The sequence below is a fragment of the Phoenix dactylifera genome, chromosome 5, assembly GCF_051530095.1.
Source record: "Phoenix dactylifera cultivar Ajwa chromosome 5, Ajwa_hap1_PhDact_Kaust_v1.1, whole genome shotgun sequence".
Classification (NCBI taxonomy): domain Eukaryota; kingdom Viridiplantae; phylum Streptophyta; class Magnoliopsida; order Arecales; family Arecaceae; genus Phoenix; species Phoenix dactylifera.
This window is the reverse complement of record NC_143194.1, coordinates 5,019,519-5,046,862: the sequence shown is the minus strand read 5'-3', so window position 1 is coordinate 5,046,862 and position 27,344 is coordinate 5,019,519. Positions and strand designations below refer to the sequence as shown.

The following is a 27,344-nucleotide window of genomic DNA, read 5'->3' as shown; positions in this document are numbered from 1 at the left end:
GGCTGTAATATGCTTGCTTTGAAGCTCATTGTAAAGTACTAGAATATTATGTATGTGAAGCAATGTCATATCTCCCAAAACATAGCCAAAGTTTAAGACATTATTCACTATTGGCTTTCGAGTAACACTACTGAAACACTAAGTGCATGGAGGTTCAAGATATTAGCACCCTTATTATACACGCTATTCTATCCTTACCCAGAAATATGTATATATTTATTATCTACATTTTATAAAATTAAGTGGAGGATTGTTGGTATTTTTTTTATAAAACTGAAAAAATGAAAGAGTTTTTGTAAGACATTTAGTATCAATTATTACATTGGCTGATTTTATTTTTAAAATTGAATTTGAAAAAAATTCAGCCATTAAAATAGAATGATTTTAATTTTACATCTTATTCATCGACAAATTACAAATTTGACAACAAAATATTTACATAATGATTTTAATTTTATATTTTAATTTTCAGTCACTGACCAGTTACAAGTTTGAAAAGAAAAAAAACACAACATTTACACATTAAAACTTGTTTAATTGAGATGTCCTCCATTGGCCTATAAATAAAGCAAGGCCAAATTAACGAGAGCTCTAGAAAATTTTCAGCTTTAGTTCTTTTTACTCACTATTTGCTTGCATATTATCTATATACTTTTCACTATTCTTTTTCATCTATAGTGCATTATGTTATATTTTCTAGGTAAAGAAGGTGTCATTTGAAGATCTTTTCACTTTACAAGCGATACAGAGTTGTAACTTATGGTTGGACTTATTGTATTCTAGGGATGACATATAAATATATTGGGATAATTTCCTAGTCGACACTTCAACTCTTACCACTTTTCTTAGATAAGATTATTTTGGGATAATTTCTGCATAATTCAATTAATATCTCTCTATTTTTCTTCAACAGGTAACAAACAATACTTCTCCTCATAGAGAATTTGGAGGTCCATGTCATTTCCTCATTTTTGTTGAACTTGACCAAAAAGAAAGCCAAAAAGCTTTTGTTGGAACCGGCAAAGGAGAGCCCACAAACAGTTCCAAGGGGCGAGATCAAATGGTGCCCACATTGGGCCTAAGCCATGCATCCCCCAATTAGGGATAGCGTATACAAACTAAATCAGATAAAACAACCATATCCCTCAATTGGAAACAATGGACAGGAACAGTAGAGAAAGGTTGTTTACCGAGCATCTTTCTTTCTCACTTTTATTGTTTTTTTTTAATTCCATGGGCCACCTTTTTCTTGCAAGTACAAAAAGAATTATCTAGAAAAGTAAAACATTCGAAGAATGAGTATATAATATTCGGCATATTTATGCATAAAGAGTCGTATACAGAAGTTCTATCTTACCCATTTCTTCTTTCCTCTCTCTCCATCAGACCGCGGCAAAGAACCCTAGACGGCAGCTCTTTCTAAAGTAAGTACTTCCTTTATTCCCCTTCAACTCCTCTCTATGTCTTACCATTTTTTACTGTTATCTTTCCATTTCCCCTTTCTGATTTCTGTAATTCTTTTATTTTCATTATAAATTCTAACGTCCAGCTGCTCCTATTCATCGAAAGATCTTAACTTGAAACCCTAAAAGATTCAATCTTTCTCTTCCCATTCACGAAATGCCGTCTATTAGGGTTTCTTTTGGTGGGAGTCTGGCCAAATCCTACCTACGTTTTCTTATTTTGGATTTTTCTCGTTATTAAGGTTTGTGTAAAAAAAAGATGCTTCCTTTTTAGTAATTTTCTTCAATTTTGCTTGATTTGGTTCCATTTCTCCGAGCTTTGATTCTTTTGGTGTGATGGATTTTCTTGGTTTGTCCAGAAGAAGGCAATGTGGTAGATGGATTGATCGATCTTAGTATAAAGATAGCTTTTTTGGTCCGTAATCCCCTTTGTGGTAGCTTCGGTAGTTCGCCCAACCTTTGCCTTTATGGATGATGATGGGGGACTGGGTATGCGTAATTGGGCCTACTATGAGCAGCCCTTGAAGGGGAATTTAGGGCTGCAGCTCATGTCGTCGGTGGCTGACCGCACCGCCACGAAGCCACTTCTCTCCAATGGGGGATTCTTCCACCGCGACTGCAGCATGCCCGAGCCACCTGGTCCGATAGAGTATGTGAGGGATGGGTGGATCGGCCACCGGGAGAACAAGATGATCCACATGATGCCTGCGAATCCCAGTTACTCAGTACTGCCCGATACCCATGGAGCACATGCCCTCCCGATGCTGCAGCCACCAGAGCCGCTCAAAGACGACAAGATGATCCCAATGATGGATGATCCTGGTAGCAGAAAGGAGGCACCTTTGAAGAAGAGGGCCCATGCTAAGGCATCAAAGCCCAAGAAGCCCAAGAAAGTTGCTGCCCCAAGGAACGAGACCAGCAATGGTTCACTTCCGCGAGGGAGGAATGTGAGGAAGAGCATGGACGTTGTTATCAATGGGATTGACTTGGATATCTCGGGGATTCCCACTCCAGTTTGCTCGTGTACGGGCACTCCCCAGCAGTGCTATCGGTGGGGTGTTGGAGGTTGGCAGTCAGCATGCTGTACCACTAGCATTTCGATGTACCCCCTGCCTATGAGCACTAAGAGGCGGGGGGCGCGTATTGCTGGGCGGAAGATGAGCCAAGGTGCATTTAAGAAGGTGTTGGAGAAGCTTGCGGGAGAAGGATATAACCTTTCTAACCCAATTGACTTGAAGACTTACTGGGCCAAGCATGGCACCAACAAGTTTGTGACCATTAGGTAAAGGTGTACGATGTTAGTTAGCTTAAAGTATGACTTGGGCTCTGCATTTGGTTTGTTCTTCCAGTATATATAGGTCTATCACCTTCTGCAGAGGCCTTCTGGGTAGTTTGTGGCTCTGATGTTTATTTCGTAGTCATTTACATGCTTTCTTAGGTTTCCACATTCAAGTTAGGTGGATGTGTTGCTGTTTCTTTTCTTTTCTTTACAAGTTGCAGTTTTAAGAAAACATCACCATCTGTTAGGATGGCACTTTAACTAATAGACAGAAAGTCTTTGTCACCCTTTATGGTTTCACCATGTCTGGTCTCTTTTTAGAATTAACTTTTTTGTGAATGGGCTTATTAGGAGTTCGATATGTATAATATTTGCTGGTTGTGTTATATTGTTGTACATGACTGAGTTAAACTACAAAATTCTCTCTTCTTTTGGTAACCAAGCTGGTGCTAGTGTCATACTTGCATCCATTATTTTGTCTAAGATAGAACACCCTTAATTTTGTTTGTTCTCATGCAGTCAATAATATTTCTACACATATAGGCTATAATTCTTTGTGGAAACTTTCGAGGTTCTGTTAGATACTCATGCTAGATATATGAATTACTAGAACTGCACGAACAGTCCAACCATCATTTTATGGCAAAAAAATTTCTTATATGCTTTGTTTTTACTTGTTTTTAGGTTCCAGATTTTTTCCGTCTTTTTACCTCTTCATCTGTTAGTAGCAATAATTATTGAGTAGCTCCTTCGTTGTTCTGCGAAGCATCCCTTGTGGGAGTGTTCTGTATGGTTCATTATTGATGCTTCCTTTCTTGTCTTATGAACTTTCCTGCCTAGAAATACCAATTACATGCTTAGTCGGTCAGTCCTTTGTCAACTAGAGTTCTTTCTTGAATATCAATTGTGGGCCCACTTTCTTGCGCACAATGATATCTTAATTGCTGCTGTATCAGGAGCATGGATCGCTTCCAGTGAGAAAGGTTATTATAATAAATATGACTGCATAAAAAATCAGTAAAATTATCTGCACATTTATGAAATCCATTATTCAGTTTTAGTATGGGTATTTAGAAAAATAGTGGCAACTGGTGAAACTTGTTGATTAAGCTTGCCAATACATTTCTAAGGAAAAGCAGCACATTTTGTCTAGTTAATAGAGCTGTGCCATGTAATTTTTGCAGCTTAAATGGAGTTCCAATTTTTTTAGGGAAAAATAAAACGCTTGTCTATGTAACTGATATTGAATGGTTTGACTCACTATAGGGTAATCTATTGTACTAAGCATCTAGTCATGTGCTCAAGCATACTTTTGTACTACAAGTACATTTGTTACTTTTTAATTAGTAATCATTTGTATGTTCCTTTTATTATTTAACAATTTGAAAATATATAGTAGTAACCAATAATTTTGTTGAAAAGGAAACACATAAGATTTTAAAGTAATTATTATTCATTTTATTCAAATATATCTTAATGTTAAGACTTAAGACATAGAGCAGATCAATCATCAGAAATCCTAGCATGACCTGTTTTCCTCCTTGTTGCAAGTCCACCTCTTTAGTATTTTGTAATCTGATGTTCCATTTTTTATTTTAAGTTATAAATTTTGACATGCATAGAAATTTTGTATGGATTATGTGGAATATGGGAAGATAATGCCATGTTAGAGAACAAAGTATAAAGTGACCAAGTACAAATCAGGAGAGCAAGGACTTAATTGCTTTCTAACTCTGATCTTACATGTTGATTTTACTTGATTTAACTAGTGCTTTATGTTTCTTATGCTTTTAGGATTTATTTTTGATGATTCTGAGTTCCAGATCTGGCTACTACATATTATATGTTGAAGGCTATATTGTATATCATAGAATTAGTAAATATGTAGAATTTGATAGTTGAATGGTCCACTTTTCATTATCTTGGCATTTAGGAGTGTGTGCTATGTCATCATGAAAGGTGACTATTTTAGTCTAATTATAAGGGATGGACTAACTACTTTTTGTCATAACAAGTTATAAAGATACCAATATATGTTTTATGTCAATTATTTATGATAACATGTTACTTTGCTTTATGGAAACATAATCTAAGGAGTTTCTTTATATCATATTCATGGTATTTCTGTGAAATGTTTTTCATTAATAGCATATTATTTTTCTCAGTCTTCTAGTTTTTTCAAATTATATTAAACATTCATGAATTGTATGAGTTGATGGGTTGACTTGCTCTAGAAACAAAAATATCATGCTGTATGAGTCGATTCTGGTTCTCTGTTAACCATGGTTGGATGGAGTGAACATATGCTTTTCTCACATATCTTGCAAGCTAACTCTTCCACAATTGCAAATGAATACTAATTAAAATTCTGTGAGCATCAAGGGAAAACTAAAATTAACAAACTTCCAGTATGCTCTGGGAAAAATTGAAGAAAATTATGGAGGTTTTGAAAGAAATCTTAAGGTAAGAATTATTGATGTGAAGAGTGAAGGTCCTTATAAAGAATAAAGAATGTACATACTGTGAAAAAGTTGTGCAATTAGGTCGATTAAATAAAAGATGCACATATGCACATATATGGCATTGGTGTCTGCTTTATCAGAAACCAAGCTTCTTACCTTGAGTTTTTTTCCAAGATTATTGGGTGGTGCAATTGTTCCTTCTAATGTAAAGATTTATCTCTACATGGAATATGGAGACTGGTAATGAAGGAGAGTGCTAAAGGATGCAAGTGTTTACTTGAGAGTTCCAGTTGCTTGTTTCCTCCATTTGTGTTTATAAAAAAACATTTTGTTCATTGGTCATGTTAATAAATTGTGTTAAATTATGCAAGGAGGATAAAAGATTATTCAGGCAAAGTATGTAGCTTATGATGATCCATTTGATTGGTTGGCATAGAAAAGGTCTAGAAGGATATCTAAGTACGACTGAACCTAAGAAATGGAAATTTGGAGTGGAGTCACATGTTGGGTTGGGTGAATTAATAGTAAAGGTGATAGAGTTTTGGTGAAAGGGCTTTATAGAAAGATGGAAATTTTGAGGCAACTAGCCAGGCAAGTGGACAGTATCTTGATAGCATATCATAACCAGGTGGTTGGCTCTCATATAGGAAAAAAAGCCTATTAAAACTCTGTAGTTAAGTTTTGGGTGGCATCCCCTACTTCATTGCCACACTATTGTCCTTGTGACCTCTTGATACTTCTGATTTCCCTACTGCCATTGTCACAAAATGAGGAAAGCAGCACTAGCCAGGTATTTAACATCCTGAGGCTGAAAGCATGTAAGTGCTGCTTCACCTTTTTTCTTACTCTACTGTACATCTGGTCTTGTTTGTCCCCTAGTATTTTTGGCAGGTTTGACACTCGAAATAATGCTTGTCCGAAACTAGCATGTTGGCATATCATCACAATCCATGGTTTCATCTGGCATGCCTTATCTGTTGTGTGTACTGAAATAAAGCTATATATTAAACTATATACCGATCTTATTCCCCTACTGCTGGCTTATAGAAATCAGGCCTCGTCAGCTTCTCTATGAGTTCATCCATGTTGTCTTCTCCATGATGTTTCTGAAACTTAAAGAGCAAGTTCTGGTATTTTGTGAGAGGCATTCCTCCTTTCAAGCAGGTTTGTGCAGTCCCGGTTATCCCTGCACTTCCTAATACTGATTAAATTTTCCATGTTATACAACAAACTCCAACCATCTGTGAGCTAATAAAACCATAACCAAACAGCCAAGCCTTTGCAGTTTTTCGTGATTGGCTTTGTGGAGCCACATTCACCAAACATTCCTGTTTAGGGCTATCTCTGTTGTAACAAGACATCTTAACATTCACCAAATACCAAACTTGGACCCAGTTCATTGTTTGATGGGCCTTTCATGAAGCTGTGGTTGCTCACTGAAGTTATTCAGTTAGCTTGACACATCTTCCACCTGTTGTGTATGGTTCATCCATTATGCCCTCTTGATCTTGTTAGTGTCATATATTATGATGATCCCTGAAAATGCCTCTTTATCATACCAAATTCTGAAATTCATTGTGCTTTCCTAATGCTTGAAGCCCATCTTTTTTTGCAGTCTACAGGCATCAAAACTCTTGTTAGCTGTCCATCTACATCATTTGGGGATGTCAAGTCTGTCTGTTTAATTCTCTTAAACATTCTTTCTCCTGTATATCTGAACCTGCATTTAATTGCCCCTTTTCAATATATTCTTGGTTGAAGTTTTCTAGCTAAAGTGTTCTATCTGTTTCAATTCATACTTGAAGTTGGATTTTTAATAAATATATCTCATGGCTTTTTTCTCTATCCAAATGATAAAATCAGCATAAGACTACTCTTGAATTGGAAATTTACCGGTTGCTGTCCTGAAAATTGAAAGGCCGGTGATTTTGACTTGTCCTGGTCTCCAAAATTTGATGAAGATGAGAGCAGATATGACATACCTTTGTGAAGGTTCTGTAAATGCATGATAATCGTCCTCTTCATGAGAATTGCTCCAAGTCATGCTGAGAATCATTCCTCCTAATTGTCCTTCATGTTCCCAAACCTGTTCACAGACTGCTTTGCTCATCATTATGTACAAGACCAACTTGATGTTCAGGAGGCTAGACATTGGTACTTTTGACCAGTACGATAAAAATCTGATCTCCCAATCAGATCTATCATTTTCTTTATGAGATCATCAAACAATCAAGTTTTTTAGCAGTTTAAGAGAAGAAAAGATGCTAGAGAATAAAATAGAGAATGACATACAAGAAACTTATTCCAAGTTTAGAAAGTTCAATATATTTTCTCTCATTTTTAAACCCAAAACAATCCTTCATAATTATGTCTACTGGGGATGGGACTCATCTAAAATTTCAACTGAAAGAAATCTAGTAAGGCCTTGTAAAATGGTCCCCATGTCTAAAAAGGAAAGAGATGAAACTTTAGGAGCAAAAGAGGATGCTTAGGACATTCTCCTGTCTTGTTAATCCAAACTTTTATCCTTTCTTCCCCCTTGTTTTCTGCTTGAGTGGGAACCTCAATTGAAGTTAAGGCTGGAATTTTTGGACCCAGGCAATTACCTAGCATGTTTCTGACCCATCTAACCTGCCATATTTGTTCCACATGTTGGGTGTGGGTTAGGGAAGCCTGAACAGTTGTGGTATTAGTGTGTGTTTGGACATGCATACATAGTTATATTGCTCTGGCCAGCCTAAGCCTATGACTAGTACCTATCAGAAATGACAATTCTAGCCTTCATGTATTGCACTAATTGGCTTTTTACTTGCATGAATGCACTTTTGCATTTAAGCAATTTGATCATGCATCTATGTTACTCGCAATAGTCACTTATCTTCTTGGTGCATTAGTGGCATTAATTACATAACAATATACCCCATCCATGCAGAGGGCTAACTAGTGTAATGCAAAGGGGGTCAAATTTTCATGCCCTGGTAAGACCAAGTTGGTTTGAGCGGAGCTATGTAACTTATACATGTATATGTATGCACATGCATATGTATGATATATGACTATAAAGTTAGGGAGAGATGAGCTAGCATCCATCTAGCAGGATATAATCATAATTATATAGATGGAAATTACCATTAAATTCAAGGATCCACACTGTTGACTGTGTTCTATAGTATCTCAAGCATCTTAAATAAAAAATCATGTGTCCCAAGGTTTTCTGTGTATCTATCAAGTTGATAGAAGTTTTTGAAAAATACCAACAGATTTTGTGTTCTAAATAATATTGTTTGGTCATATAAATGGAGAACCCACACCATGAGTCTTGGCCTAGATATTTTAAGGGACATACAACTAAAATTCATCTACTGAATACTTCTAAATAATAAATCCAAACAAAATACTTTTCTGTACCATCAAAATTGTCTATTTCTGGATGACCATGCATAAGAAGGGAAGCCAAAAGCTTTTTGATTTTTTTTTTAATATTATGTTTAATTGTCTGGATTTTCAACTTAGATGTTTCGTGATTGATTTTGCATCAGTAGCAATGAAACTTCAGTCCGGTTAGAAGGATGCCAAGTAACTTGCTACTGGATTTAGATAATTAGATCAGGCAGATCTCTCTTAATAGTGGGGGTTGACCTGACATCCCTATTGCCATCTTGAAGGATGGCAATGTCTTTCCCATCGTTCTCTGTTATGTTGCCCTCACAACATTAAATAAGGTAGAAATTGTCTAAAGGTGGATGACTATAACTTACCACCTGGAACATCCATTAGGTAAATAACTGAAAACTAATAAAGCGAATTACATTAAAATAATGCAAACAAAGGCCTCTTAAACTTGATACCTGAGTTTTGACACTTTTTACCCCAAAATTTCCTCCCGAGTACTAAGCAAGTGAACCTCTTCTCAAATACATCAATATCAAATTAGATCTTGATGTTAGATGATTGGACAGTTAACTGTTAGATGATTATGTTAATAAGGTTAATGGAGAAATAAGATTTTGGTTTTAGTGCATGTTTTAACCCAGCCTTAGGTCAAAAATTATTGTTAGCCACAACAGAATCACTACGGCATCTCTGGTCTCTATACTTTCTTCGAAAGTTCAGTTAACTTCCTTCTTGATGAGTACATGGCATATATTTTTTGTTTGTTTTCCCTGCAGTCTGTTCTCCGTTGCTTTGGAAGGTATCTTGTTTTCTTATTCAGGCCTTTCACTGTGAACAGTGCTTGTAATTTGTCTCTCCTTAAAGCTTGTATGTGCAATGGTCCTACTGATTCTGTGTCTTGAGTTAATACTTTTGTCACCCCAAATCAGGAGCTTTTCCATAACATTTTGTTAAGGGTTGCAAAAATGGTGGAAGGGGGTGGTGTGCACTCCATTGCAATAAAAAATTCTAGACTCCAGAGAGGCCAGATGTTTGGTTTATGAGTTTATCTGGTCAATGCTAAATTCACTTTAGTATAATAATAAGGAATATTTGACATATAATTGACATGATGATTGAGCCTTAGTGACAACTTACTGATCTCGAATGATGATTGGGATGGTCTTTTTTCTTCAGTTTTTTGGCTCCTAGATAGTACTTCAGTGTTTTGTATAAAGCACTTTGGGATGTTTTCTAAGTGTACTGAATGTTCAGAAGGTCAATGATGGTTTGCTATTTGTGTGCGCTCAATACTACACTATTTAAATGATTTGAAGGGTTGATGCTTTTCTACTACTGCAGTGTTATCATGCGATTGCTCGTCATATTTGAGTCTGTGGTTCCATTATTTCTGATGAATATCAGTTTGGGTGTTTCCACAAGTCTGTACCTATAGATCTACTTAAATATATACTGCAATTAGTTTGGGTAATCATGAAAAAGGCTAAACCTGATGATCGGGCTGCCATTTCATAAGGACTGCATATTTGACTAGAATAGGATTACTTTGTATGGTGTTCACCAAATTGCTTGTGGCTGATTTCGTGCTCCATGCTTGGGTATGTTTTATAGTGTTTTAGCTGGGACCATTAGCATTTTAGATTCTTCATACCAGACTTGAGATTGATGGGTAAAATTGTAGATCATTCAAATGAAAGTAGTTCAAAATATTAAGCGGGCCATTTTTATTCTGATGAGAACACATCCTGTTGAAAAATAAACAAGTGGTATATAGAAATGCAACCCTCTGCATCTGTCATACGCACTCATCTTAGCCTCATAAAGAGGCAAGGGTGGGAGGAAGCTCCTTCAGGGGATTGATATTACAGATGCCTGGAAATTTTCTCTTGCAAAAATAAGGATTGATAGAGGAAGGGGCTGTTGTGTGCTGAGTAGTATCTGATATTACAGCAGAGCTTCCTTTTATCAAACTAGTTGCATGCTCGCATTTTTCTGTTGAATAGTTAGATCATGTTGGTGAAAAGAAGATTTCAGGAGATAAAGAACACATGATGCTCTGGATTTTGCAAGGATTTGCTGTTCTGGTTGCCATTTATCTATTTATTTAGCTGTGTCTTGTTTTCCAGACTTATTACTGGTCATGGAAGTTCTGGAATTACCCTAGTACTTAATCTTGACTTGATAATTATCTATGACATTATTTATTAAATCTTATTTTTGATTTATATTATTTTGAACGTGGCAAATGCTAGGAACGTTTGATGTGACTTTTAGTAACCATGAAATATCAGCAACTTGAACATGTTGGGTTTGCATTTGTCTCAACAACCAAGCCTTCTGCATACTGTCGACTCTAGTTTTGTCTTTCTGGATGATGTGTTTTGTTCCTGGTGTTGATATTAGATGGTTTTTTTTTGTTGCTTATTTGTACATATAATTAGTTTGACTTCTGAACTATTGCGTTTATCCTTTAAAAATGGCAAAGTTTGGTCAGGCGAACGCATAAAAGCCAATGTTTATGCAGTAGCTTTTGTTCTTATCTCCTTTCAAATGGCTCCAACCACGGGACCTGATTCTCAAAATCTGACAAAAAATGTACAGATGTGACCCAGTGAGAACTAGTTTAGTCAAATTTCAGTTTGATAAAGGTATAAATTGATTGTTTATTTCGCACCAACTTTCATCAAGGAGCACTTGCTCCTTGTGAATCCAAAACTAATTTCTTTTTGACCCCCACACCCCTTTTATTCTTTTCATGTTTTAGCTTGCAAATTATTGGGATTTTTGAGATCGTAATTATTGGAGGTAAAACAATTATGGAAGCAAAGGTAATTAGAAACTAAATAGAATGATTTGATCCTATACCATTTAGTGTTATTCTTTTGTTCTTTTTACAATGGTCAACTATGATATAATATTAGTTAGACATACATAACCTAAATGGAGTGGAAACTCAAAGAAGAAAATTCGTCAAAAATCATGATACACAGCAAGTCAAGCCCTTCTTGAGGTATTTTCTTTATTATTTTTTTTGTTTCTAAATGTTATTACTATTTGTTTGCTGTTATTATAGTCATCACCATCGTATCATAGCTAACACCATTTTGGTGATTGCTGTTGCTGCTGCCACCACCATCTGATTGCTGGTCAGTTACCACCAACAATAATGATGCCAAATGTTGCAACATATACAAATTTAACATTGTTAATTTAAAAAATATATTCCACGATAAAAAAGCAACATATAGAGCATCAATTTGAGCTTAGGTTATAGATTTGTACGTCCTTGCTCCCAATTTACTTTCCCATCTCAACCCAAATGTACCATGTTCATTGCACAATTGCATCCATTTCCCCTGATGTTTGCAATCTGAGTAGTGTCTTTTCTTGCATCTTGGCCAATGTATTCAGTGGGATAATTACTTTAGTTCTCACTTGAAACAATGTCTCACTTGCCATTACATATATACAAGTCCTTCCCTGCATTAAGGTGCAAGAACCGAAGGCTAATCCAATTTAATTCCTTGAGCCTAAAAGCAGCAGCTTCAATATCATCACACCTTAACGTCATCAAAAATCCCAGGCTCTTTCGAAGGATTCAAATCTAAAAATCCTACCAATTACTGGAGCTGAAGTCCCTCTCCAATGAAACACACAAGGGAAAAAGAATAATGGCATATGGGTAGTTTCATTAAACAACCAAGGACGCATGAGTCACAACTGCTCTATCAAATTACCGTTACGGAACGTTGGAACCCCGTCGTGGTGGCTCACCGTCGCCGCCCACGACGACGGCGCCGGCGACGGTCGCTCCGGCGAGCAAAGAAAAGGGTTCCACTTCCCGGAATGCCTCTCCCACCTCCCGTTCCCAGAATTCCCCTCCCCTTTCGCATTCCCACAGTGCCCCTTCGCCACCCCTTCTCCGTCGTCGAACACCACCCACTCCTCCGTCACCACCGTCCCCGACCGCCTGGGCGACGTTGCCGGAGCCGCCTCCTGTTCCTCCGGCTCGTCCTCGTCGGTTCCCGAAATGCCCCCCATGACGAGCCTCTCGAGGTCTCGGATGTCCTCATCGGGGATCCGCTCCACAGGGGGGAACTCGGTGGCGTTGAGGACCCCCAGGGACCGGCACGCCTCGAAGTAGGCCGAAAGCTGGGAGCTTTGCTCCGCCGCTCTCCTCAGAATCCTCATCCCGACCGCCCCCCTCCGCCGCCGCCGCATCGCCTCCTGCTCCTCGCCGCGCTCCCCCGATGCGGACGGCCCGAGAATCCCCACGAGAAAGCAGGCAATGCCGTTGCAAATCCCGCTGTAAACATCGAAGATCTCGATCACGACGCAGTCCATGGCTTCGAGGATGAGGCCCACCTCCATGCCGCCGGCGTAGGGGCGGATTTGCATCAAGAGATGGAGGAGGGCTTGGAGCCTCTCGAGCCGGTGGAGGTCGCGGTCGGAGTCGGAGTCGGAGTTGGAGTTCTCGTCGTGGTCCCCTGTTTCATGGGATGGGAGGCGCGAGCGGAGGTCAAGGAAGTGGAAGTAGGCGCGGACGAAGGCGGAGAAGCCGGAGGACTGGGAGGGGAGGGAGGAGCGGTCGCGGAAGTCGGAGAGGTCGAAAGGGAGGCGACCGAGGCAGAAGGCCGGGGGGCATTCGTCGGAGCAGAGGAGGAGGCCATGGGCGAGCATGAGGGCCTTGAGGGCGACGGGCCAGGAGCGGGTTCGTCCGGCGCGGCGGGCGAGGGCCCACATCAGGGGGTCGAGGAGGGACGGCGAGGTCCGGGCCCAGGCAAAGACGCGGCCGGCGTTCTTGTAGTCGATGGACCGCTCGTCGTGGCTCGTTGCGTGGATCACCGCCGCGTCGAGGGCGGAGCTCCGGAAGCCTCCAGAGCCGGCGAGGGCGCGGTGTCGGCAGCCGCCGGTAATGCGGGAGAGGTAGAGGCTGCGCTTGTCCTTGGCGGCTGCGGCCGCGCGGCGCCACCACTGCCGCGGCGACATCATGCGGAAAGGCGCGATTTTTCGGGGGAGTCGCCTGGTTTCCGTCTTCGGCTGCGGGTTCTCAGCAGCATTATGGAAGGTGGGAAGGGGAGGGCATTTGGTTTGGGGGGTGGAGAAGGTGGCCGGCACGAAGCATGACGGCAGAAGGAAAGCAGGAAGAAAGCGGGGTTGAGAAAAATGGTCTCTCAGGTTGACGGTGGGGGAGAGGAGGAGGGCCGAGTCAACCAACGGTGGTTGTTTTTTTGGCTGGAATTAGGGTGCGTACCTTAATTTTTGGTAGGGTGGCGGAGGCCGCGGGGAAAACTGGGGAGGGTTTCGTAGTACTTGGTTTTGTTTTGTTTTGTTTTGTTTAGAGATGATTTGCCTGAATTAGGGGCAAGAGGCTTGCACGTTAGCTTTGGTGCAAACCTGGATTTCACATGAGTTATGAGGGTGGAAGGTTCCTCGCTTCCTCTGTTGTGTTTAGCAAATAAATCAGAGGCTTTTCAGTAGGATTTCATATTATTGTGACTAGGTACCTTCACATATATTATTGTTTCTGGTGCTTTGTCTGTCCGTCATTTTATATTTAATTTCTTGTGCATGGTTATGGTTCTTTTTTCAGGTCATGAGTGAAACGTAAATGAATACTAAAACCAAGACTTGGAGACTTTCCATAGAGTATTATTAACCTCATTACAATGCGTGGATAATGTTGCAAAATGGTTATAATAGGACAGCATCTACATATGTAAATATAACTTGTCTAAAGTGCTCACAAATTTAGGGCAACATCCGGACTTCATCTAAAAAGGACTAGTCAAAAGGCTATTAATCTAGATCCTTGGTCTTGTTTATATATCTAAGACCTTCTGAACACACTCCTAACATATACTTGATGTAGAAGTAAATATATGCTTGCATATGTATGGGTTCTCATATATTTTCTTTGTTTAAGTCCTCAAATTCTTGCCAAGAAAAGGATCTAATCACAAACATCATGACAAATCATATTCAACTACAAAAGATGCTGGTAGTGCTACAATCCTGTAGCCACATGGGTTGTGCGCTATGTTGGTTTTACTGCTACAATCCTATAACCACATGGCTCGGCCTCGGACCGAGGTCGGCTCGGCCTTCAGCAGGGTCTGAGGTCAGCCTGGCTCTAGCCGAGGTCAGCTCGGTCTTCCGTGGGCTGAGGTCGGCCTAGCCTCCCCCTTGAGGTTGGCTTGGCCTTTGGCAGGCTGAGGTCGGCCTAGCCTCTGATCGAGGTCGGCCTGGCTCTTGGCGGGATCGAGGTCTGCTCGACTCTTGGTGGGGCATCGTTGTCTGCGGTCGAAGAAGCCTCTTCGGTTCGCGGTCGACACTGCAGGGCGCCTCGGAACTCGAACCAGAACGTTATTGTACCTTCGGTCGAGGGAGCCTCTTCGGCTCGCTCGGCTCTAGGGTTTGCTCGGTCAGAATTGGGTGACTCCATGCCGGAGTAGAACGATCCATTTTGCCTCCCATCACTATGTATTATATATAACAAAAATTATGTATTTATTTCTTTGAAAAATCACAAGGTGCATTTTTCTTTTTGTAGATGTAGGTAACTTGTCAATTAGCCACAATGGAGTTTATTTTTTTGCTCTTTTTGGTAAACAAGTGGCTGCAGTTAGTGCCAATTAGGTAAGACATCGATTGTTTATTTTGGCCTGGATGATGTTTATAATGTCTCTTTAAAATTGTCTCATGCAATTGTCACCTCCCATAACTTCATTTAGAGTCCAACTGCTGCTTCGATTTGAAAATGCCATACGTTTATACATTCAAATATTTTAGATGTAGAACTAGTCTTATGTGGAAACATTTCTTGTGAACGAGCCCAAGCTGCTGATCCCTCCTTTGTACTAATCCATACTTTCCCTAGACTTTGGAATTCATTTTGGCAGCTCATTCTTAGGTTGCTATATCTTTAGGTAGGCCTACTAAATTCAGCACAACACGCTTATCCTAAAGTCCTCACCACCTTTCGCCTATAAAATTGGACATACGTCTGAATCATTTCGAGCTGACCTGTTCCAATTCTCAATTCCATTTACCACCATTTACCATGTTATCGACATTTTAGCTTAGGAAATATTTATTGATACGTGGATAGAGGGTGAAAAATGCATCTCAAATCATGGTCTGTGATGCCCATCATTTTCATGTTATTAGCATTATTATTATTTAGGTCCAACAGATCACTTAAAAATAAATTGATATTTTTGTTTAGTTGGGGAATAAGAACGAGAAAGCAATCTAATCTAGTTTGAGCACCAAGATTAAATGATTTTTTTCAGAAATGTAAAAATTGGTCTTTCTAACATGTGGATATAACGTAGATATGTTATTTTTTCATTCAAACCCATTTACATTATTTAACCAATGAATAATTTACTCCTATGAAAATATAAATAATTTAACTTTCCATTTTCTTCTCCAACTTACTCTATTTATGTAGCTGACTGAGTTTCTTACTCTCGAACCAAAATAAAGCCTACACCCAACAAAGCATATATAAAACCCTTGGTCAATATGTTTCTTGAAGACGGGTGATTTGGATGTCTAGACGCTAGGAATAGGAATTGGTTTAACTTACAATTACGTAACTGAACTTTTTTGAGAGAAAAGGAGGAAAAGATGTCGTGCTTTAATTATCCAGTACAAATAATTATAATTCACCACCTAAAATTCGTTCCCAGAAACTCTTGTTGTCAAGTAGAAGGGTGTAACTATTGGGAAAATTCCAATAACTGATTCCATAAAGAATCCTAGTTCAGACCAAGCAAGCATTTACTGATGTCTTCTCCTGAAATAGTTTGAAACCGCTAATTTTTTAACGTCGTTAGGTAGCATAAGTACATATGCAAAAATAAAAATAAAAAAAAGAATAGAATGGCAAAATAAGTATTTACGAAGGTATACATGCAAATATCAATTTTGGAAAGGTATTTATGTAAAATTCGATATTTAGGAGAGTATTCATGCAAAAAATCCTTAGTTCTTTTTATCTATTGGAACATGGACCTCTCTAAAGGCACGAGAGTAACGGCAGAGCCAAGATTCATATCATTGGAATGCTAATGAAAATAGATAAAAATATTTAATGTAATTTGAGCAATACATTTTAATGACTTATTGATGATAACTACTGCAACAAAAACATCATGCCAAATCAAACATATGAATAGATAAATAAAAATGAATTTTAACTAAAACAAATCATTAACATTTCAGGTCATTGCTGAATTGCTCAAGTATAACAAGAAAGTTGAAGAAGTTAGATTTCTCTTTATACGGGACCATGAAAGCAATGGTATGGATTTCACCATGCAGGACAGGAGTATTTGAAACTGAGGGGACCGGGAGGCAGAGTAGGTGAATAACGGCAAAGAAGTGGAGGTTGGAGGGTACATACAAATCAAATGGGTCATGAAGCATGATGGACTAGTACAGAAATATTTGTAATTCCGAGAGGTATAGAACTGAGGTCTAAAAATGAATGCCTGAGGGTATATACAAATCTCTTGGGAAAAATAGAAATAAACTTTGGCAAGCTTAAAACAAGTTTTATTAAGCTTATTCGAATAGCAAACAAGAGCTTCATCCCAAAATTTCTGCTTGAAGTTAACTTCATTTGAAGTTGATCATGTTCAGGTGTAATCAAAATCATCTTGACTACATCCAAGCCTATGTTTCCTTAGATGATAACGTATGCCTTCTGATAATAACTATTTGAAATCATTCGATCATGCAATAACGCTAATTTCAACTATTCACATGATAACAATAGAGAAGTGCAATTAGTACACAGTCTATACATATTTTTGAGGGAAGTTGCTTGAAAGTATTATTAGATATCCAAAAGACAATCTGCTCCCTTGGAGCATCAATGAATAATTGTAAACTTTGGATGTCGCTCAACCTAAAACCGACCTATCCAACCCTCTCATTAGATAGATGGTTGAGCTTAAATCTAGTTCGATAAATAAAACACGAATAATAACTTATTAACATGTTTATGATAAATTACATATATATATATATGCTTTATGCAACTATATTTTTGGTCATGCTGTATTATTAAGTTGTGTAAATGTAGGATGGGGAGTTGATGCCCCACCAAACAACTGCCTATCCAACAATAATATCCTAAACCTTTTCTCCCCTTCTTAAAAATTCTGCCCGAGCTGATCCAAGCCAATTAAAGTAGATGGGTCGAATTAATCACCAGGCATCAAATTTGCTGAATCAAGCGCAGCTTGCATTCAACCTGGTTAGATCTTTAAGTCCAAATTTGGCCAATACTTTAGATGGACATGTGGCTGTCCCATCCCTGTGTTCATCATGATCATTAATTCATGTTATACAAATAACTGGGGACTGTTTGCCTTAGGACGTAGCCTACGGTGATCTGCTCTCACTTGTGCCCACTCATCTCTTAGGCCTAAGTATTTGTAAGCCGGTTTAGTATTTAACTTTCAAGAACACTCAATTTCGAGGGCTATAAACTCTATACACTCAAGGGTAAGGTTCGGAATAACAATTGCTACAATAGTGCGAAAGCCCTATCAGAAGATTATGCATAAACAGAACAGATTTAGATAACAGGCCTTATGTCGCCATTTTTTATGATAAGAATTGTATGAATGGATTATAAGCATCCGGAATTTCACATCAGAATTCATCTTGTTCAAATAATATTTTTAACATTTAGATCTTCATGCTAGTTTATAGAATAATACTTTTATGTGAGCAATGTCAAAATTAAAAAAAAGAAAATACTATTCTTTAGCTATCATTGTATGATATTTTTTGTTATATTGGCTAATATCCAGAGTCATACGAGCCATCATTATTAAATCCATCATTGGGTGAATTGAGAGAATAGTTGCTATTATTTCTATTAAAAATGGTAAATAAAGGTTTTTGTTATTTGAGCATAACAATATATGGAGGAACAAACTGCTATGCTCACTGATGAACCCAAACTAAATTTTGCTGACCTAGTTTTCAAAATGGCTCTCTGATTTTAGCAAGTACAACAACATGTAAGGATTGATTTTCTATTGCATGTATATACTATCCGATCGAGATAAAGAAAAAAATTTCTAAACCTACTTAACTAGAATATCTCTCTCAAAAAGATTTAGAAAATTTTTAAAAAAATGGCAAAAGTATAGTTTGGGTTTTTTTTATTGATTGATAATAAACTTTATGCTAGTGTGGTCCGTCCTTATATCTAGTTCAAATAAGAAATAACTTCCTCAAAATAGACATAACTTATAAAAATAAACATAAAAAAGCTAAAATTTTGAAGGATGTAGATCTCAAATTCTATATTACTTTTATCTTCAGCTACTCCACCTAATTCTTCATGGATTAGGAGATACGTCCCGTCAAAAATTTTTTCCAAAAAAAAAATATTTTGACAGTTTTGTTTCGGAGTCCAAATGATGAAATTTGAGCCTCGCCACTTAGTGTGCCATACCTTTTAAGAGGTGGTGCCACATTATAGAGCTTACTAAACTAAGGATCTAAATCCATTCATATGTATCCCAAATTCATTCATAAAGACCACAAATCTAATCACAAACACCATGATCAACTCATGATCAATCCAAATAGGCATGTGCTACAGTGTCCCCTAATCTATGGGGACCATTAGGTGGGTTTACTTTGCTACCATTTGTAAAACTGAGGATCTCACCGAAAAAGACTAGCTAGAATGTTATTTAGATTTCTTGGCCTGTATAAGTATCTCGTGTATAGTCGTTATAGGACTAAACACACATCCACATGGATCCTTGCAGCACTGAGCCAATCTCACACTAAGAATATGTCACCTTTCTCTTTGTCTGAGTTTGTAAATACTAGTTAGGCTTCCAATTGGTCAAGATTATCAAAGCGCATCTCAAATTAGTTGTAGCCCAGTTGAAGACCGGTCGATATCCCTGGCTTCAGCCCTAGCCTGGTTTGAGCCCAGCATCTATATAATATAACATATATAATATATAGCCCACCCATCCATACCTAGTTTGGTGACCTAACTGGTTTAAACTAAAGTAGCGATTCAATTGATTGAGGAAAAAATGGCGCAACTAGGTTTATCGCCTCCTCACCTTCCAGTAGCAACCAATGCTGTCATCCCCTCCTGGAAAAGCATTCTCATCTCCTCCAAACCCACTATCATAGCCACCAACGGCGTCGTCCTCTCTTGGAAGCTTCGATTGTCCTCCGGGTTTGGGACCAACGCTAGTGAGGCAGATGAACCGGCCACCAAGGCTAAGATGAAGGCCATGGCAGCCAAGGCGTTGTGGTAGTTGGTCAAGATTAACCCTGCCATCTGCAAGAGCAATTACTGAGTCCCATGCCCTCCATTGCTTTGTCATCATCCTTAAGAAGGCTTTGGTGATGTGCACTACACCATTCTATCGTGGCCCTCATGGAGATCGCCCTCATGCATAACCCTAACCTCCATCGCTCCACCTTCAAGCCCACCTTGTCGGCTACGAAGGCGGTTGTCAGCCAGCTCCTCCAAATCACTAACAAAGGCGTCGTCAACAATCTTCTGATGGCATTCTGAGAGATGAAGATGACGATCATCGGGCCAAATTTCCTCCACATCAAGCATTCCAAGGCTTGCACCTCTTCCTTGCACAATCATGTCTCTCCTTCACCAGTAGATGATGGGGTACCGGCATGAGCACTAGACATGGCTTACTAAGGGGAGGGCCCTAAGTCCCAAAGGAGAAAGGGAGGTAGTCATCGGCATCGACCACCAATTGGAAAAGTGAGGCAAAGTATTTGAAGCCCATCATCAAAGCCGAGGAGCCAAACACGTTGTCCAATTGGTGTATTTGGGGGAATAGGTCCAAGAAGCCCGAAACCCGGTCTAAAACCCTAGGGCTCGGCGCAAAAACCTAGAATCCGATAGGTAGCCGGCTCAGGCATAGGAAGTAGGCTTGAAGGCTAGGCCGGGCGCAGGCCTGACTTGGTATATATGTTGGGCTTCACCCGTGTCACCCATTGAGTTCCAATCTCTCTCTATAAAATATCTCGAGAGAAAGCATCAATTTCTACTTTCTTGGTCTCTTGTTGATATCACGTTTTTTTTTAAAAAAAATGTTGTGCTACATCATATATTCCATTTTTAGATCATGGTTGTGACCTTTCATGAATATTCTTTTTTAAACAGATTATGTATATTAGGTATAACATATATAATTAAAGATTTTCCTAGTCTGAAAATTCTCAAACATGCCTACATAGGATTTTTCTAGGCTAGGTTATATAATACAAGAAATTTAAGCTAGAGACGAAAAAGCCAACCGAATCCTTCACACTTCACAATGATAAGACGTACATGTAAACATTTTCTCGTGTCCTCCATTACATAGCCATATCAATCCCCTCCTTTGCGCATGAAACCTCCAGTGACGCAAGAAGAGAGGAAGCCGAAAAAAAAGGCTAAGAGCAGCCAAACTCCAAGGATCCCAACAATTAAAGGCCTATTGGGTCTTGACCTACTTTCTGAACCCAAAGGCACTGCAACGTCCTGCCCGGTGCCAGCCAACACGGGAGAGTCAGTAGTGCATTCACTGAGGTGAAAAAGGTGAGAAGAAAAGGTCAAGAGAAAGGAGGCGAAGTAACAGCGTAGAGAGAAAGGCTTACTGAAAAACGTAGAGAGAGAGGGGCGGAGAGGGAGGGAGGGAGCTCACGTTGGCCGAGGAAAGCAAGGAGAACGAGGAAAACCCCGTTGGCTTGCCAAGGGAGATCGCGTTCCTTGCCCGGGTTCTCTAGATGTAGCCAAAGCTTGGCTTCGGTTGTGGTGGCGAAGGGTTACCACTGCTGGTCCACACGAAAAATCCACACGTTAAGGCCACCCGTGTTGTGTGTCAACTCTTCAAGGGAAGGACGCTGGGCTCCTTTCTCACCACCTGCCACTGCTCTAATTCTCTCACTCATATAGAGAGAGAGAGAGTGTGGCACTGAAAACCATGCCTCTGATTTTTTTCTTTTTTTACATGATGTCGTTATGTAAATCAAATATGCAAGAGAAATATTATATATTTGAATGAGAAGAGACCAAAAGCACTGAAAAGTGCTGGTAGTGGTATTGCTGCAGCTTCCACTGTTCTGATGGTTGTTAAGACTTTTAAGATCACTAGTGCATTTGGTTCAGTACCCAGTTCACTATTGTTCGCGTTCTCCCACTCACTCTTCCTCCATGGAAGTTGCAGCAAGAAAGCGTTGCAGGAAAACAATATAACTCATATTAGAGAGAGAACTGAAGGCAAAAAGAGAGGAAGGCACAAAAGAGAGAAGAGGTGGAGGGTAGAAAAGAAGAGAACAAAAGGCGAGCACCAACCAGCTTATGTTAATCTCGTTGCATGTTTCATATTTTTTTTGTTTTTGGAGAAAGACAAGCCAATATCAAGTCATAACAACATAAACGGATTTACGGTTTCAAATAGTTGATTAGAGATCTGGCCAGCACAGCTATTTAGAGATACAGACATGCTGAGAGAGAAGGAGAGAGTTTAAGATTGCATGAGGATTTTTCTAGTATTTTTCGGTAATCTTTAAAAATTACAAGCCCACCCTAAGAGATTCCAATACGAAAAGAAAGGGCTAAGCCATCATAAAATCACCATCGTCAAAAGAAAAAGGGATAAAATAAAACATTGCATGTCACATGACCCCTTGAAATTTTGAAAATCCAAACATCACTGTACCCAATTTCAGGACCCAGTATACTCAAGAGAGAGAGATTTGGGTTGAAATACATATTGGTAACTATGTGCTAAAAATCTTTTGCTGCTGGTTTTGGTCATCATTCTCCTCCTCACCTTCGGTCACCACTGACGACATATAGCTCGCAACTAGAGAATTATCGTCAGAAGCCATCATGGGCTTGGCCTGGAACTGCTGCTTGCAAGCATAGCATGTAATCTGGAGCAATGTCGAGTTGATTTGCTTCACTGCATGGTCCCGAAGAGCATGCGCTCTATTAATCTCCACCTGCGCTTGATGCCTTATTCTCTTAGCATTCGAGAATTCTTGCTCAGCCAATTCTATTTGCCGCTTTGCTTGATGCCTCGCCTCATCCGCCAATGCCTTCTCAGCCATTGCTAGCCTTACTTGCTCTCTTGCCTCCTCCTCGAACCTCATGGTGGCTAATCCTGGCTCCTTGTCAGGTGACCGATCACCGCTGGGGCCGATGGATAGCTGCAATTTGGCGGCATGTGCCTCTTCGGAGGTAGGGGAGAGTGTGGATGAGGGGAGGCTTGGGGATTTGGTATTGGATGGGGGTAGAAGCCGGAGCTCAATGTGGTGGGTGCAGTGACGATCCGGCGGAAGGGAGGGAATTTGGCTGGAGTGGAGGAAGATGGTGGCAGGATTTGGCACTGGTAGACCAGGCCACCCTGCTTGGCTGAAGTTGGTGTCGTTCGATCGGCTCGGGCTTGACGCAGTCCTTGATAGGCATGCAGGCTGGAGTGTCTGAAGCTCGGCTCTGGCTCGGCCGGCATTGCATGCATCTTGGTGCTCTATGAAGCTCTCCACCCTGTGGTAACCAAATTTGATGCCAAAGTGGAAGCAGTCAAACGGATTATTTTGTTAATTAGTGCTTGTTGGGCATAACGGAAAGAATAAATAATTTCGTCCTAATATTAGGAGCAAGAAAAGAGGGCGGCCATGGAGGGAGGGAGATGAAGAATTTATTTCTGAGGATCATAAAATTTTGGATCCAAAATATGCAAATAAAATATAGCATGACCAGAATAGAACAAATAAAAGAGACAGGGAGATGATTTAAAGATTCAAGGCATCAGATTTTGGGCTCTGGGTTCATGGGCATTAAATGGGACTGAAAGCAAAGCAAATACGAAAGCAACCATTGGAAGGAGGTGTTGGGAATTGGGTCCTGATCTCTTAATTGCCCAACGCCACTTTGCTTCTTTCTGATCAAGAACTTGAAGGAATTGATGGGAAAGAAATGAAATCATGTCCTCAGTAATCGACTCTCATCTAGAGTCCTTGTGAGCAGAAAAATTAAGCTATTTTGAGCAAAAAATAAGACTGACACCGCTGGCACTCGTTTCATCCCAACATAATTAACTCTTCTCTTCCTACTACTACTTTTTTAACACAAAATACAGAAAAGAATTTATAAATCAAATTTCGATAGCTCAAGAATATGGCACCTGGAGAAGACCCGGCCACAGTCACAGGAATGGCCACGGGTGCCGCAGGTCTTGAGGTGGGCCTTGTAGTCGGACTGGACGGCGTAGGCCTTGGAGCACTTGGCGCAAACCCACTGCCGGTGGTTGCTGTGCTTGCGCCGGAAGTGCTTCTTGATGCCGACCAGGTCGCCGAGGGCGTGGCACGGGTCGTGGTGCAGGCAGCTCGGTTCGGGGCACACGAAGACCCGCTTCCGCGCCTCGGTGGCCTCCCGCTTCAGCAGCTTCCATGGCACCTTGTGCCGCCGCCGGTGCATCTGCAGGTTCTGGTCGCGCTGGAAACCCTGGTTGCAGATCTCGCAAACATATCGATCCGACTCCAGCAACGTCCTCGGCGACAGCGACACCACCTCGGCGTCAGGGTCTAACATTCGCCACCACCCACATCACCACCCAATTTTCCCAACAAAGATGATATAATTCTTGATGACAGAAAAAAAAAAAAACTATGCTACTAAAGTAAACTAGTAGCAAACATTCATGGCATATGTTGGTTTTATTCATACCTGGAGTGCCGGCCGGCCTTCTCTTTTTCTTGCTAGCATTGGCATTGCACAATGGAGGGAAGGGTTGTTGAGGATGGATGGAAGAGTTGGAGGAGGTATTGATGCTGAGAGGTTGCGGCGGAGCCGGTGATGGAGAGCCCAACATGTGTGATGCTGCTCCTATAGTCTTCCCTGTTTCTATCTAGCTTGCTGAATTCAAATCTATGGCTTTTTCTTTCTATGTGGAGCTATGGACATGGTTCATGGAATAAGGTGTGGGGATTAGAGAATGGATCAGTTCTTTAGCGATACAAGCGTGAAGGGATACAGATTAAAACGAGAGAGAGAGAATACTGCTAGAGATTGAAGAAAAGGTCTCTCCTTTTTCTTTCTTTTTTTTGGCGCAGGCAGGCGGTTTGGAACACCTCTCTCTCTCTCACACACACACAGGAAGGCAGCTTTCTCACATAGCAGCCTTCTTTGCGATTTTATGGAGTGGGCTGCTGGAAGTGATGGTGGTATTGGGGCTGGAGTTGTTCTTCCAAGGGCGTGAGGGATCTGGTAATACTACGAATAAATAAAACATTTGCCGTATGTGTGTGTGAGAGAGAGAGAGGGAGAGAGAGAGAGGACGGCTTGAAACTTGAGCCCACCACAAAGGAGCCTGGAGAGAGAGAGAGAGAGAATGCCCACAAAGAAACAAAAGGCCTCATAATTTCATCACCATCAGTAAATTGCATGCTTTAATGCAGGCCTGTCCCCAAATACACGTGAATTTCCTCTGTATCTCTCCGTCTATCTCCAACCTTCACTACGGGTAGGCTAAAGCTAATTGTGCTGCAGCTACCACTGCTACGTACGTACTCCTCTCTCCTCTATTTCTATATACACAAAAGAGTATATTATATGTATGATCGAGTGTTTGGATACGAGGGATGACATGGTCTACCTACGTACGTACGTCGCCCTCATGTAAATGCCGATACATGTGTCGCCTCCTGGATAACGTACTCCTTTCCTTTTATAAAACGTTTCCGTGGAGGAAAATAACTGAATCATTTTCCGGTGATCAGAGGATATATTCTTGGCCTTGGTATCCATAGCTATCACCTCTCTCTCCCTCTCTTCTTTCGTCTTTCTTGCTGGAGTTTGGAAATGCTTGAGAAAAGTGGGCTTAAAATGATTGCTAGGACGCAGTGATGGTACATGATTGCTCCAATGTTTTTCTCCTCCTGATGAAACCTCCAATGGATTTTGAGCATAGCATAAATGCCTTTGCGCACTTTGCACCAAATGAAGCCTATTTGGCTGTGTTAATTGATGTGATTTAAACTTTCACCAAAAAAAGAGCTGACATGATTTAAACATTTGGCCATCTTTCTGTCATGTAGAAACAAATCTTTTCCTAGAATTATGTTGAAAATTGTTATTAAAAGAAGTGTCTAGATTATGGTTACACTGTCTCACAATGAATGCTACTTAATTTGTGGTGCTCCTACCATTATTCCCAGGGGAAAAAGAAAAAAACAAGACAAAACTACTGATAGATGAACAGGAATAATCGCATAACTATAGTAACTTTTAAATTTTAATCATGTCAAGCAAATTGATGATTCGTAGTACCACAGTCAAAGTATTAGTGAATTATTGTCTCAACTTCTCGGTATGTTACCTTTCAAGCCAATATTGTAGCAATTAAAGGATGCCCAAGGAGAGCTTTACATATACCATTGTGCTTCCTAATACTAACCATCTCAAATATATTATTCATGCTTCACCGAATGAGCTCAACTACAATTTTTTTAACAAAAGAGGAAGGAATGCAATACATGGCTTGACCAGAGATTGATATATAGAAATTCAGAGACATTTGTGGAGGAAATCATGGAAAGATATTGAAGAATTGCGAAAGAAAGTCGATACTGAAAAGATTTAATAAACTAACTTTAGATGCCAAAGCCATCAGGTTTGCATGCGGAGGCAACTCACTTGACAATAGGTACTGGCCCTAGACGTGAACAATGCAATGAAACGTGAAATCCGAGACTGATTAATTTGATTGTCTTCTTATGTAAAAGGGCTCCCTTTCAATTCGTGAACAAGAGTGTTTACCTTGGATACCCTGTGATGCATATATATATACTCGTTGGTTTCTAGCCTCTCTCTTGAACGAACTATATATGAATGAGTGCCTCTTTTGTGAACAAGAATGGAGTCCAAAACTTTCACCTGGTGGTGATCACAACCGGATTCCTTTTGAAGAAAGAGATAGGGTGGGAGGTGACCCGGACACCAGGACTATGTGTCATGTTTGGTGGCTGCTGGGTGCGAAAAGGAAGCTTAGGACCCACAGGAGCTCATTCCATTATTCTCCCACCTCATGCCGCTGGCCGGATTAACTTAAACACAAAGGAGGCAACTTTTTGGTAAAAATGGACCATGCCTTTGGAACAATAATAAACACAACACTTTGCAACATTGATTAAGACTATTCATGGTAGCCCATTGGTCGGCGGTGCGGTTCAGTGGAAGTTAGCCTTTGCATTCTCATGTTCATGATTAAATGATCTAATTAAACGGCCTTTCGGTTTAAGGATAGGCGATCGATGATGCCTCACTTTGGTATGTTGTGTGGCTCGTTGTTGCATATTATTTGGTAGTATGGAATATAGTCTATGTGTTCTCTTAGTCAACTTGATAGGTGGATATTGGCACTTTATCTGCATTTTTGCTTTAATATCTTATGGCAAAAACTGGGATGCTTCTCATAGCATATCTTGATAGGGAGATACTCCTGAGCTAGTTCCTTTAATAGGGATGTTCCCCGCAAATGACGGGACCATATTGATAATTGCAATTTTTGCTCAAAATATGACTTTATTTAGCTTAAATTTCTTGGACCTATATATGATCCAAGATCTACTTTGTACATAACTAATGTAGGACTAAATAGATGGCATACTAAGGGACCAAATTCAATCACAAACATCATGATCAACCTATGATCAGCCCAAAGAAAATCA

General features: G+C 40.0%; 2 protein-coding genes and 1 pseudogene across 5 annotated transcripts; 1 reads left to right on the top strand and 2 right to left on the bottom strand.

The window, feature by feature from the left end:
- Positions 1-1,214: 1,214 nt before the first annotated feature.
- LOC103719260 (protein Barley B recombinant pseudogene) lies at positions 1,215-3,180 on the top strand (annotated as a pseudogene). Of its 3 annotated transcripts, none has more exons than XR_015986918.2 (2): positions 1,215-1,424; positions 1,550-3,180. The product of XR_015986918.2 is annotated as a protein Barley B recombinant pseudogene, transcript variant X3 (transcript). The 3 variants fall into 3 exon arrangements; XR_015986917.2 differs by having other exon boundaries at positions 1,215-1,705; positions 1,823-3,180; XR_015986916.2 differs by having other exon boundaries at positions 1,216-1,424; positions 1,823-3,180.
- An 8,612-nt stretch (positions 3,181-11,792) lies between these two features.
- On the bottom strand, positions 11,793-13,932 carry LOC103719261 (putative clathrin assembly protein At1g25240). Its single transcript, XM_008808414.5, has one exon. It carries the CDS (start codon positions 13,587-13,589, stop codon positions 12,312-12,314), a length of 1,278 nt encoding a protein of 425 aa, XP_008806636.2. The 5' UTR covers positions 13,590-13,932; the 3' UTR covers positions 11,793-12,311.
- An 8,184-nt stretch (positions 13,933-22,116) lies between these two features.
- LOC103719262 (zinc finger protein SHOOT GRAVITROPISM 5-like) lies at positions 22,117-25,302 on the bottom strand. Its single transcript, XM_008808415.5, has 3 exons — positions 24,343-25,302; positions 23,801-24,200; positions 22,117-23,160 (listed from the first exon to the last, which is right to left on the bottom strand). Exons 1-3 carry the CDS (start codon positions 24,485-24,487, stop codon positions 22,392-22,394), a joined length of 1,314 nt encoding a protein of 437 aa, XP_008806637.2. The 5' UTR covers positions 24,488-25,302; the 3' UTR covers positions 22,117-22,391.
- Between the last annotated feature and the right edge of the window lie 2,042 nt (positions 25,303-27,344).